The 12,650-nt window shown below is 41.8% G+C and overlaps 1 protein-coding gene across 2 annotated transcripts in view; it reads left to right on the top strand.

The window, feature by feature from the left end:
• Nucleotides 1-3,586: 3,586 nt before the first annotated feature.
• Nucleotides 3,587-12,650, top strand: part of ldlrad4 (low density lipoprotein receptor class A domain containing 4) — a 45,095-nt gene continuing 36,031 nt past the window's right edge. For both annotated transcript variants that reach the window (XM_015383071.1, XM_015383070.1), the window contains exon 1: nt 3,587-3,979. In XM_015383071.1, the coding sequence (XP_015238557.1) occupies nt 3,886-3,979 (94 nt within the window). In that variant the 5' untranslated portion in view covers nt 3,587-3,885. The remainder of the gene's footprint in view (nt 3,980-12,650) is intronic.

Here is a 12,650-nt window from a genome sequence, read left to right as displayed (position 1 = left end):
ATTGTGTTCGGGTCTGTTGCATAATATTAAATGAAAAAAAAAAAAGACAAAAACATTTTAATCCAGATTCTCTAGGACAAAGAAAAAAAATAAACATTTGGGCCCCTGTTGCACTAGCTGAGGGTTGTTTTAATCCTAGAGCCTGTGTGACTTTTACTGCTGATCATACATTGCTGTTGATCATTCCTACAGTTATGCAGACAATGTACCCAACTTCTGATGGTTTCCTCCATAAAAATAAGGCATCCTGTCACAAAGCTATATTAGATCTTAAACATGTTGAAAATAACGACCGCCAATCATGTTCTATCATAAAGTGACAGACATGGAGCCATGGACAGAGGATCCAATGATGTTATATCAGTAGGCGGGACTCAGGAGCAGCGGAACAGAGAGACAGAAATGCTCACTGAAAACTCTCAGAACACACACAGCTGGGCGCGACCTGAGGTTACTGTTGTTGGCTAAAGTAAATGAGCCGAAACCAAATCTTCAAATTATTGGTGGGGACTGTCCCCACCCATTTCAAAGTTGGTGGGTACATGTCCACACCAGTCCTTCAGAAAGTTACGCCAGTGTCTCAAGGCACTTTACCGTTCACCATATCATACAGTCAGATTGATTCAAAGTTTTCTATCTAATGAAAACCAGTTGATTGCATCGACTCATTGACTCGAAGGCAATCCTTCATACTAAGCATGCTTTTAGTGACAGTGGAGAGGAAAAACTCCCTTTTAACAGGAAAAAACCACCAGCAGAACCAGGCTCAGTGTGAGCGGCCATCTGCTGAGGCCAACTGGGGTTCAAGAGACAGAAGCAGAGATACAAAAAGAAGAAGAGATACAAAAAGCAACACACAGCCAGGCGGACGAGCTCCGAGCCAACTTCCATGTCAGAGGAAGAAGAGCACACATTCAGCCAGTCACAGTAAGAGAAACAGGACTACACTGAAAAACATCTACAAAAAAAGGTGTTGATGGCAGCAACACAGCTGATATTTCTCTCCAGGATGGGAAATATCACCCAAATAAACCATATTTCAATTAACTCTACTTTGAGTCCTCCCCGGATGACCGAAGTCCTCACCCTATCTCTAAGGGAGAGCCCAGACACACTACAGAGAAAACTCATTTCAGCCCCTTGTATCCGGGATCTCATTCTTTCGGTCATGACCCAAAGTTCATTACTATAGATGATGTTTTTTGGCTCACCACACTGTTGTTTTACCACAACAGACTGATACAGGGCCCACTCACGGCAGACGCCACACCAATCCGCCTATCGATCTCCCGCTCCATCTTCCCCTCATTCGTGAACAAGACCCCAGATACTTAAACTCCTCCACTAGGGGCAGTACATCCTCCCCAACCTGGAGAAGGCACTCTACCATTTTCTGGCTCAAGACCATGGTCTCGGATTTGGAGGCACTGATCCTCATCCCCGCCGCTTCACACTCGGCTGTGAACCACTCCAGCGAGAGCTGTAGATCATGCTCTGATGAAGCCAACAGAACCAGATCATCTGCACATAATCGATGACAAAGGGCAACCTTGGCGGAGTCCAACCCTCACCGGAAACGAGTCCGACTTACTGCAAGCAATGCGGACCAGGCTCTGACACCGGTCATACAGGGAACTAACAGCCAATATTAAAGGGTTGTCTTGTAGATGCATAAATCGTCTTTCAGAAAGTAGAAACCCTGCCTAGTTTTTCAGAAGTGATCAAGGAGTGCAGAGCTGAGCTAATTAGTTCACGTTGGAGTCAGGTGTTTTCCAGCAGGGATGCATCAAAAGGCTGCAGAAGACTGACTTTTGAGGAATGAAGAGTGAGAGCACGGTATTAGTCAATGTCTATTGAAAGGAGATGTAAATGCAAATGGTTAAAACTATATGTAAAGTTTTTTACTTTGCAGTTTTTATAGCCTGTTTTATCAGACTGCAAACAGCTCTACATGGATTATTAAGCAAAATGTTGTTTGTTAAGAGATATACTCTTTTTGTTACACAGAGAGGGGTTGTGTTTTAGTGAGGATTCCTCCCCCCAGCTGTACTTGTGTCACTGAAGCACAAGAGTGGGGGTAGGAAGGGATATAACCTAACGGAATATCTTCAAAACGGCTCCAAATGACAGAAAACTCCTATGGCTAAGAAGAACATTATGTAATAACATAAAATTGAGGGTCCAATGTAAAAAAAAAAAAAACTATTTCCCCTTTAGTGATTTTTAGCTGACTCTTGTTTTACATCAAATATTGATTCTATTATTTGATTTGTGTAAATAAATTGCTATTAAAAGTAAAAATAAAAAGTCTTCTTTAGTTTAGACAGATCGCAACCAACTAAGGTGCATGTACCACCACTTACCAGACGAGTGTGGTCATCGATGATGTCCGAAGGAACTACATACCTCAGTGGTATGCACAAATCTGCAAATTTATATCCATGCACACTCACATATACATTTGCATTCATACACAAACTTGTATACATCATTTAAATGCGATTAAATAATCAAGTGTTTTTTTTTAATCTATTTAATTAATTTCTAAAGAATTTGGTTTATTTCCTATAAAATTTATCATAGAAAATCTAATTTTCTCTGTTTAGTATTGACTTTGAACGATGACATTCATCTGAATGGGGGGTCACCTCAAGGTTAGATCCCTAAAAGAAGCATCTCCATTGGCTGCGGCCTGTCGTAACAAGGGATTGAAACCCGAAACTCTCTCCCCACCCTCCCTAAATAACGCACCAAGCCAACCAATCCTCCTCCCCCCCTCCTCATGGCTCCTGATCTGCTCTTCCACATCCATTGTCAGTTTTGGCCTGGTCGTCTGTCAGCTTTCTGTCTCAGGTCAGCCTTTTCCAAACCCCAACCACTGACACAAATTCGCATTAACAGAAATATTTACGCTTACAGAGAAAAAAAAAAAAAAGACTAAACCACACAAACATGCCCCTTTACCCAGACAGATAGGCCCGCACAGAACTAGGATTATCCTAATGGTGCTTTCACGTACTGTTTATTTATTCACCAATTGTGAAGTCTACTAATTTCATATTGGTGCGGTTAGTTCTGTAATTTTCATTCCAGAACTTACTGGAATTTTTACTCCAGAGTCTCTGAGTGTGTAAGGTTTTAGTCTAGTCCTTGACTTCTTCAAACAGTCGGTTACTGCTTGATTTCTTTGACAGGCAATAGATGATAATTTCCGTTTTATCATCCACAGAGCATGTAAAACAATAAACTCATTTTGTAATGACTTAAACAACCTTTATTGTCAGTTTGTATATACAGGGTGTTTATACAAAGGGAAATTTCGTTTATGAAGCTTTCCGAAGCTAGTGATTTTTAGCAGCGACTTAGCAGTGAAAAGTACCATTTATAAAGCCATAATAAATCATTTGAAAAATATTGGTCTGAATTGAAATTCTGATTGTTTCTGCGTCCTTGAAGGTAACAGCTTCTCAGAGACTGAGTCCGTCCCATGGAGAAATTTGATTGGCCGCAGCGAACGTCTTTCACTTGTGGGCGGGGCATGAGCCTTCAGCTTCTGCTCCGCACCAACAGAGCACAGACAACTGCTCTCAGCAGCGGAGGAAGGCGACGAAGAGCCATTGCCAGAGCGCATTAAGCGATGGCTCTAGCCTGAGTTTTACTTCTAATTCTCTGTCCGAGCTGCGCTGTAAAAAACATGGCGTGAGACGAGACGTGTGACAGTAAGAGCGAAGGCTGTCGGGGGAGTTTACTCGTAGCGGCAGCCCGCGCGCTGCCGCTGCCTGGAAGTTTTTCCTCCTGTTGTTTCTCCGTCGGGGTGTCCCGACGGCGGCGGCGGAGGTGGCGGCGGCTCTCTCCCCGGAGCGGTGTCCCGATCTGCCCAGCCCCATGCAAAACGTAACGGCCCCTGGCGGCTCTGGCAACTCCAATGTCACCTGCTCCTGCAACTGCACCGCTTCCCAGCCACAGGGAATGGAGATATGTGAGTAACATTCGCTGCTCCTCTCACGGTCTCCTGGCCTTAAAAGCTACTCTCAGACTGTATTGCCCTAATGCGTTTTCTTTTACCACATAGCAACAACATATTAGACTTGATTTTTATCCAACATGGTTGAACAGCTCGGCGCAGGGCTTAATATTCCTCGCATTAAAATCTAAAAATCCTCTTTTAGGACCGGCAGTTTGTCCTCTCTGTCTGGAACAAACTTAGGCCAACTTCATGGAACCTTTACCCCTAAACTCGATAAAGATTATTGTTTTCAACATAGAAAGCTACTAAGAATGCTAACTATTCACATCACCGTATGTTTGGTGTAAAAGCTGCATAGCATTATCATTTGCAGTTAGTTAAATTAGTTATTACTTTATAAGGAGTGTTCTTGACATGTTTCGCCCTTAAAGTGGCGCATATGCTGTGAGAAATGAGCGCACAGGGTTAAATAGTTTGCCTGTCAGCGCAGACAGGAAACGCTGGAATGGTATGTTATGTCTGTGCTCTTAGTAGCCCAGAGAGAAACTATCATTATCCTGCTGCTGGCTGCCTTCTTGATCCACTGCAGATGTTCCTGTTTATGGCCGAGGCAGGGCGTTCAGGAGAGCAGACAGGCTGCAAAGCAATGCAGAGGACACACACACACGAATGGGGGGGTATTTGCTGGCAGTGTGGCAGATCCACTGACAGACAAAGGCAAACAAACAGGAGAGGACCACATAGCAGACAGAGCAGACAAGGCGGGAGGATTCATAACCAGTCAGCCAGACAAGTACTGACAGAGAGGAACAGACACCTCCCCAGCCAGACAGGCGTATGTACTGACTGACTGACTGACTGACTGCCAGTCTAACACAGACAGACAGAATTACTGTGATGTGTAATTTCCATAGGTGCTGAGGCCAGAGCTGGGCAACATGAGATGAAGGCAGGATATTAGATTTTGATCTGGCAGCTGAGTGTGGTAGTGCTGACGCCACATTGTAACCAAGAACGAGTGCATCTAGTTGAGGAGCCGGTGTTCCTCAATTCTGCTGCTCCATGGTTCTGCTTGCCAGGAAAAATACACATCAACCGGCACACGAACATGTCCATCGATGCAGCAGCAGGCCTAATTAGTTCATTCAGGGATGGATGGAAGGTGGGAGGCTAAGGGATGACTTGACTTCTTCAAACAGGAAGCAGAAACTGTAGAGCTTTCAGGGCTGCATGTATGTGGGTGCTTTGGGATAAATACCTTACTGGTTATTTTCAGCAAGTTTGGCTGTCTGAATGTTTCACTAGTTTGAGGCAGCTCCTTTCAAAAGTGGTTTGAAATAGTGCTGCCCTGCTGTAGTGGCCGTCTGCTTTGAAAAGAGCTCTTGTTTGTCGGCTGTGTTGTCATGCAGACTGCAGGGCTGAATAATGCAGCTCATGCTTTGATGATTTATCTGGCTAAAGAAAAGAGCTACAGTCAGTCTCATCTCTCCTTTTTTTTCTCCCTTCTTTCTTTCCCTAAGCCAGAGCGAGCCGTATCGCTTGTAAGTTTACTCTTTTCTTTCTACAAGGAAAATTGAAAGAGACCTCGAACATAGAAGGATCACAAGTCAAACAGGGTGTCACGGCCAGGGGCTGAACCCCTTCCCACACATTTGGTTTTCATGTGGGATTTGAAAGGCAGGGCTCCTGTTGGAAGCTCTCTTCCCCGGCTGTTGCTATGTTCACATTGTAGTTGAAATATAAAGGAGTCGCAAAGTCGAGCAGTTGTAGGTGAGCTTTCCTGGATGTTAACTTACACTTACGCGTCAGATGGGGAAGGCTTTTAAACTACACGCCTGCTTGCTGTGTTTTGTGAATGTTTGGTACCCACTGGGTGAGTTTACAAGCCTGTATTCAGCAAACATTTTTCACTCCAAAGCTATTTAATCTAAAATCGACACTTTCTGTTGCCTTCATTCTCTAAAGCCTTATCTTTCTGTGGGGAAATTCTGTGAGGACGTTTCTGTTTAACCCAATGCTAATTCTCTTTTCCTTTCAATTAGACTTTTTTTTTCTTTATGTCTTATTGTAAAATGGATTATTGAAGACTCTTAGTAAAAAGAATCAGCAACCAAATTCAACCAAAGATCAGAAGAAATCTACCCCACAGTCAGTATCTTCAGTTTAAACGCCCTTGCTTATAAAATCATCTCTTACACAATTCTGATTGCCAACAAGTTATTTTTATGTAAAATAAATATTTTCACCTCCTACAATAAATGATAATGTTTTGCATTTTACTAGAGCTACATCAGGTTTGCAAATATCGGGAAAGGTTGCAATGAAGATTGATAATGTTAAGATTAATGATGTAACTTATGATAAACAATAAAAAAAATAAGTGTTTTTATATTTTTGGTTTGGGTTAATTGCAAACATAGAGGCAGTATAGAGAGGGAAATGTTTTCCATCTGTAAGACAGAATTTAATGAAAACATGTTCTGTTGGTAATGAGGACATTTAGTCAAAATGTTTAATGATGTCCACTTCACCATTTCTTTAAACTTTTTTAAAACAAAAACACAAATCGATTTTGGGCATTAAAACATTGAATGTAAAATACCTAAATAGAAATGAAACACTTAAGTCCTGAAAATGGCAACTAATAGCCCTAAATTGTTGTTATGGCAATAATAATAAATAGATATGACTTTTTGAATGTTCGGAAAGCTATTGAAAATGAAATTTCATCTTCTACACATTTTGAACACACTCAGAAACTAGAAGGTTTTAGCTTTAAAATAATGTAATTTGGGCTTACAGTTCCTAAGTTATTTGCTTTTTCATTTGGGTATCCTAAATAGGTGAGAATTTCCCAAAATGAGGTGGAGGTTAAGAGGTTATGTATTGGTGGGAGCGGAGCGCCTAGAGGAAACAGCCTGCCCTGTAAGTTGTGTTATGTAGCCGATGTTGGAGTCAGCTGGCTGAGATCTCCACTCAGATCCACATGGCTTCTTGTTAACTCTGTCTAAAACTTAGGCCTTTTGGACACAGCAGTGTTTTTACGGTCAAAACAGAAAGGTGTTGAAAATGTATTAGTAACTCTCCCTGTTCGTGTAAACCATTTGTTTTCTCTAAAAAGGTTGACTTCCCTTTTAGTGGTAGACCTGAAACATGCGTGGTACGACCTACAAGTGGTGCTCTGGTGCTTTTAGCCACACATGAAGACACTGCTAACTAGTGGGGGGTCAAAGAAACGACACGGTTTCTAATGTTTCTATGTGTGTTTGGTGCTCTGGGATGATAATTAAAAGTTCCTCATGTTGACAGAAATGGAACAGAGCTGTTATCAGTGGATCTTGGTCGGGGGCACAGCGTCTTAGCCAGATGTTGGTTCAGCTATTTGAAATCATGCGGTATCATCTCAGGCTGGAAATTGGAATTTCTTACTGCTTTCAGAGCCTTCTTTTTGTTAGGTGCCGTTACCAAAGTTAAGTCGAGTTCCAGACTTTATACAGTAGCCCAACAAAGCCTTGTTTTTGTTTAGAAAACTGCAAATTGGAACGGATGCATGTTTTCTATGACCTGGATGACTGAGAATCTTCACCAGCACTTGTCTTGTTCTGTGAGGTGTTGATGCGTCGAGCATAAACCAATCTTAATTCTTTATAAAAAGCAGCGGCTGATCATTATCGTAATATAAAACAGTAGTGGAACTTTTTGTTTTAACAATAACCAATCAGCTGTATTGAATGTGTTGCTCTGGCTTTAAAAAAGATGTTCCAGGAAATGTTGATGTATAAAAAAAAAAGGGAAGCAATTTTACAATTTTGCTGCTGGGTCGTCTGGTGTTTGTGAACATTTTTTTGACGACCCTCACTGTTTAAAACCTCCTGGAGAATAAAACTCACAGTTTAAACTCTTCTTTACTTTTCTGGTCCAGGGTAACTTAAAGAAGCACCATCTGAACTTAACACAATATTAGAAAATACAGTTGGTTAGCTTAGTTCTCTCTGCTCTCCACTCCAAGCCAGCAGTGTCATCACTTGCTGCTAGGACTCCTTTTGTGTCTAGATTTTGCTCCCCCATCACACTCACAGCCACAGTCCAGACCTACTCCCCGAGTTCCCAAAATGCCCCTGGGACTGGGACAGATTTGTATTTTTAGTGTGTTGGAAGACAGGCCATCCGTCAAGTAAGTGTATGACGGGGATGGCTGTAGGAGGATGGAGGTGGGGGGAGGGTCTAGTAGTCTGATGTCTCGGTCAGCATCTATTTACACACATTTGGGCTGTCTGGGATGTTAAAGAGCTCCTTTCTTCTGACTCCATGTCTGTAGGCATGGATTGGAGCTATTACAGTCAAACAAGATGCTGTTTTCCAAACATGCTGGCAGACAGTACAAAGGCAGCTTTTACCCCCCCTTGTTGTTGACCTGTTTTTTTTATTTTTTTTATTTTTTACATACAGACAAATCAAATGATTGGCATGCTTATTAGCTTCCATGAACCTCTCTGCTTTGAAATTTACAAACGGTGCAGAGCATCGAATGAAACAATACAAGCTCAAAAGGATAAAAAAACAAACAAATGCTGTACCACCCGCTGTTTTTCTCTTAATCCGTTTGTTTATGTGAGCAGGAACACCCAGACAGAGGAATAATGGCATGTCTCTTCAAGTGGTTAGTAGGGTTTTCCCTGGATTTCAGGGGGCTTACATGGAAAACAATCCTGTGACGTGGCACTGCTTCTGGGGCTGTTTAAAAGCCTCTGTGATCATTTCAGTACAGGACCTGAAATGCTTTAAGCAGCATCTCAAAATCGCTTTTTTGGAGAATTATCAGAAGCCAACCGTTTTCTAATGATTTACAAGGAAATATTTAGCATTAGTCCATGAAGGTCAAATGGCCGCAGCAGATGAGTAGACACGGTCAGAATATCTGATTGTTTAGCAAATTCTTTAAACATAGAGACTTAAAATGTGAAATTATGACATACTGTTCTATAAATTATGTTTTTTTTTTTAACTAAGAATTATTTCATTTGAATGTGCTTTACTGGAGGCATCCATGTTTGTCAAAGAACACTACTGCCACCTACTGGTTTGTGACGTCACGGTGCGGTATCGGCTGTTGATCAAGTCCCATTGCTGTATCTGGTGTTTGTCATAACGCGCTATTATCCAAGTCATCTTGAAAACATTCTTCTTCCAAATGTTGGCTACATATTACGTGTTTTTTCTCTGGCCAGAAGATCAATGGCAAATCCTCCCTCTTCAAGTTGGCAATCCAACGACAAACCCGTCCGTGGAGGATCAGGAATCTGAGATGTGGAATAACTTTTTTTTCCACTTTTACCCGATGTATTCCAACATCCAACTGCCATGTACGAGGCATTGTCAGTTTAACTATAGCTCTGGTGAATTTCACTGGTGAAGTCCTCTACTGGCATAGCTCACAGCATCAGTGGCACCTCCGGAAGGTGGCACACTGACACTAAAAGACGTGATTTCAGGATTTGGATCTACTATTGTGGTAAACCTGCCTGTAGATATCATAAAGACTTAAGTAAACATCTACCGTGTGATTTCTTTTATGTTATGTCGCTGGCTGAGCATAATGGGATGAAATGCTAAAGCGGTGCCACTACAATTCCCACTGGTGAGTGGGGTGGCGATTAGGGTAGCCAGTAGGATCCACTGTTGGTGCCACTGCACAGCATAGAGCTAAACAGACAGAATTGTAGAGCCTTATTACTGCATGTGTAACAATAGAGCAGGTATTGAACGGCACTGGTTTGAATTACAGAGAAGAACGAGAAAACAGTTGTTAAATGAAGGATAGTTACCGTATTTTCACGACTATTAGGCGCATATAAGCGTCTTTTTTTTCCCTCAAAATGTGCGGCGCGCCCTATGGTGTGGTGCGCCCTATGTGTCGTTGAGACCACCATGAGAACATTAAAGGGGGAAGTGTGGGCATGGATTGTGTATAAAAGAACAGGTATGTGCTTTATGCAGAACTCCTCATCTCCTCATTGAGGAGATGAAAGAGTGGCTGAAGGAGGTGAATGTAAGGAGACCAGGTGGTTTTTTTCCATGCATCACCATCGCTGTTAATCTGTGACTCCATGCGTGCCCATCTCACAGCCGATGTGAAAAATATGGTGAAACAAATGAACGCTGTGCTAGCTGTTATTCTGGGAGGTCTGACAAAGGAACTTCAGCCGCTCGACATCGGTGTGAACCGGCCGTTTAAAGTAATGCTACGTTCACACATCTGCTGCTTCATTTTTGCTGCTTGTACCAGTTAGTTCTGACGCGCGGCTGAAGCAGCTTTGCTGCTCTAGCTGCGCGGTGCAAAAGTGTGTCTGACGCGCGTTGGGCGGAGCTACTCTATTTCTGTGTTTTAAAAGGATATAATTATTATTTTATAATAATCTGATGAGAAGTTGTCCTTCTCACTGTGAAGAAGTTGTGAGTTGAATTTTTTGCCCTTTGGTTTGGATGCAGTCTGTGCCTTAGTTGGTTCCCTCTAGATGCTAAAATATCACAGGATGATGAACATACAAAAAAAAAAACCTGCACAATCGTGATGGAAAACATATTTTAGGAATTTAGAAAAAACACACCTCCATAAGATAAGAGTTTTATCTACAGCTCCTCTCATATCTCTGCTCGGGTGCATTTCTGTTCTGTTTCTACTGATGGCCGTCTTGATTACGTCTGTAAATATAGCAATTTTTTTATTTATTTTATTTGGGACACATTTTGGAGATCTAGAAAAGTATAACTGTAATAAACCCTAAACATTGCGCACATCATTGGGGCTGTTGTTATTGTCCAGGAGATTTTTGAATGAGAGGGTTTTTTGGCTTTTCTTTTTCCACCAGACGTAGGAACCACAGGAAGATTTCAGAGATGCTGAGACTTTTGGAAACTATATCTTCCTTTGAACTGCAGGTCACACTGGTGCGAGCTCAGACCGAGAGAGACAAGATCATGCTCAGTTGAGTTTAAGGCTGTTAGAGATTTTAATGCAGGTGCTTTATATCTGTCGTCATCCTCTCAGGCCATGTAGTAAAATCAATGTTTCACAGCCAAACTGGGTTTTCAGTACCTTGTACCAAAATGTATGCTTGACACCTGGTGGTTTCCTATCAAATATTTTTTGTGCAACTTTTTTGTTTTCTCTGCTCCTGTTTGATCAATAGCAATACAGCCCCCTCCTGATTCAGGGTTTTTGTGTGTATATTTTCTACAAGTTCTATTCCAAGTCCAGACAGAGTAATCAGACAGTGGTGTCTGATACGTACCTCCCACCCCCATCTCCCTCAGTCACCACCTCCTCCTCCTCCCTTCGTCAGCCACCAGCTGACCCCAATCAGGCTCAGGGCCTTCCCTATTGTCTGGCTTGGGATAGGGGAACACTCACTTTTACACAGACATACGCACACAGACTCAGACATGGGTCAGGAAGATAAGAGGCTGTCTGGTCTGGTCTTGCCTTCTGTGCCGTCTCCCTGCCCCCCAACCATAACACAGCATTTCTTCCTGTTTCCATCTCTCTCTTTGCTATCTGATGCTTGTTAATGCAAACTGTTTTGAAGCAGTCAGTTTAGTCAGATTCTCATAAAAAACATCAGGGCTAATCAGGATGACTTGAGATATGTTATTATGGCTGTAAATATTCTGATCTGTGGACAAAATGTCTTGTAAACATGCCAGTCTAAAGATCTCCATCAAATTTGGCTCAGTTGAAATGAAATACAGTAGCAGCCATTCAAAATGGCCCTTCCCAGTCAAACGGCAGCCGAATGGCAGACAGCTTCCCTCCAACTTTAGGCCAAATACCGTCCAACTACCAGCCACTGGAGTGATTCCCTCTTGCATATTTCTTTTTACTCTGACCAGTTTACTCCACCCTTTCACAAAATTACATGGTCTGACCATGAGAAGGGTGTTCTCTTTAGATCTTAATGTCCACAAATCATGACAGAAACAATATTTTAGTACAAATATTGATGTTTAAAAAGGAATTGTTGTGGACCAGCCTAGGACCCATCAACACTGATTGCCCACAACACTAAGAACCACCTTTGTGGAAGTACAAGTTCTTCTGGAGCTGACTGAGGGAAATTTTTCATCTCTGCACATCAAAGTTCCTCTATTCAGATGAAAGCCCACTGCACCTAAACAAATTTTGTGGATGTAAATATACTAACTGCATACTTTATAACCAACACAGTACAAAAAATATCCGCTGGGGCACTGGCTGCCGATGCATCTGTGCCTGAAAGTAGCTTTTGGCAAACTGACCATTTTTCAAAGATGAAAAACACAACTTGGAGGGAATTGGAGAAAAGCATGACATTAGATTATGTGCTGACTTATATTGTTCAACTAAATGTTGCTTGTAGGGCTGCAACTAACAGTTATTTAGCAAATTGATGAATCTGTCAATTATTTGCTAGATTGATCAATTAATAATCAGGTAGCCAAAGGTTCATTAAAGAAGATTTTTGATTAAATGAAACCAGGTGAAACTAAAACTATATATATATATATATATATATATATATATATATATATATATATATTAGAGATGTCCCGGTCCAGGTTTTTGCATTTCCGATCCGATACCGATATTGTTATTGGACTTCCGATCCGATGCCGATACTGGCCGATACCAGCCTATCCGAGCATG

The sequence above is a fragment of the Cyprinodon variegatus genome, unplaced genomic scaffold (assembly GCF_000732505.1).
Source record: "Cyprinodon variegatus isolate N-32 unplaced genomic scaffold, C_variegatus-1.0 Scaffold275, whole genome shotgun sequence".
Classification (NCBI taxonomy): domain Eukaryota; kingdom Metazoa; phylum Chordata; class Actinopteri; order Cyprinodontiformes; family Cyprinodontidae; genus Cyprinodon; species Cyprinodon variegatus.
The sequence above is the reverse complement of the archived record's forward strand: the minus strand, read 5'-3'. Positions and strand labels throughout refer to the sequence as shown.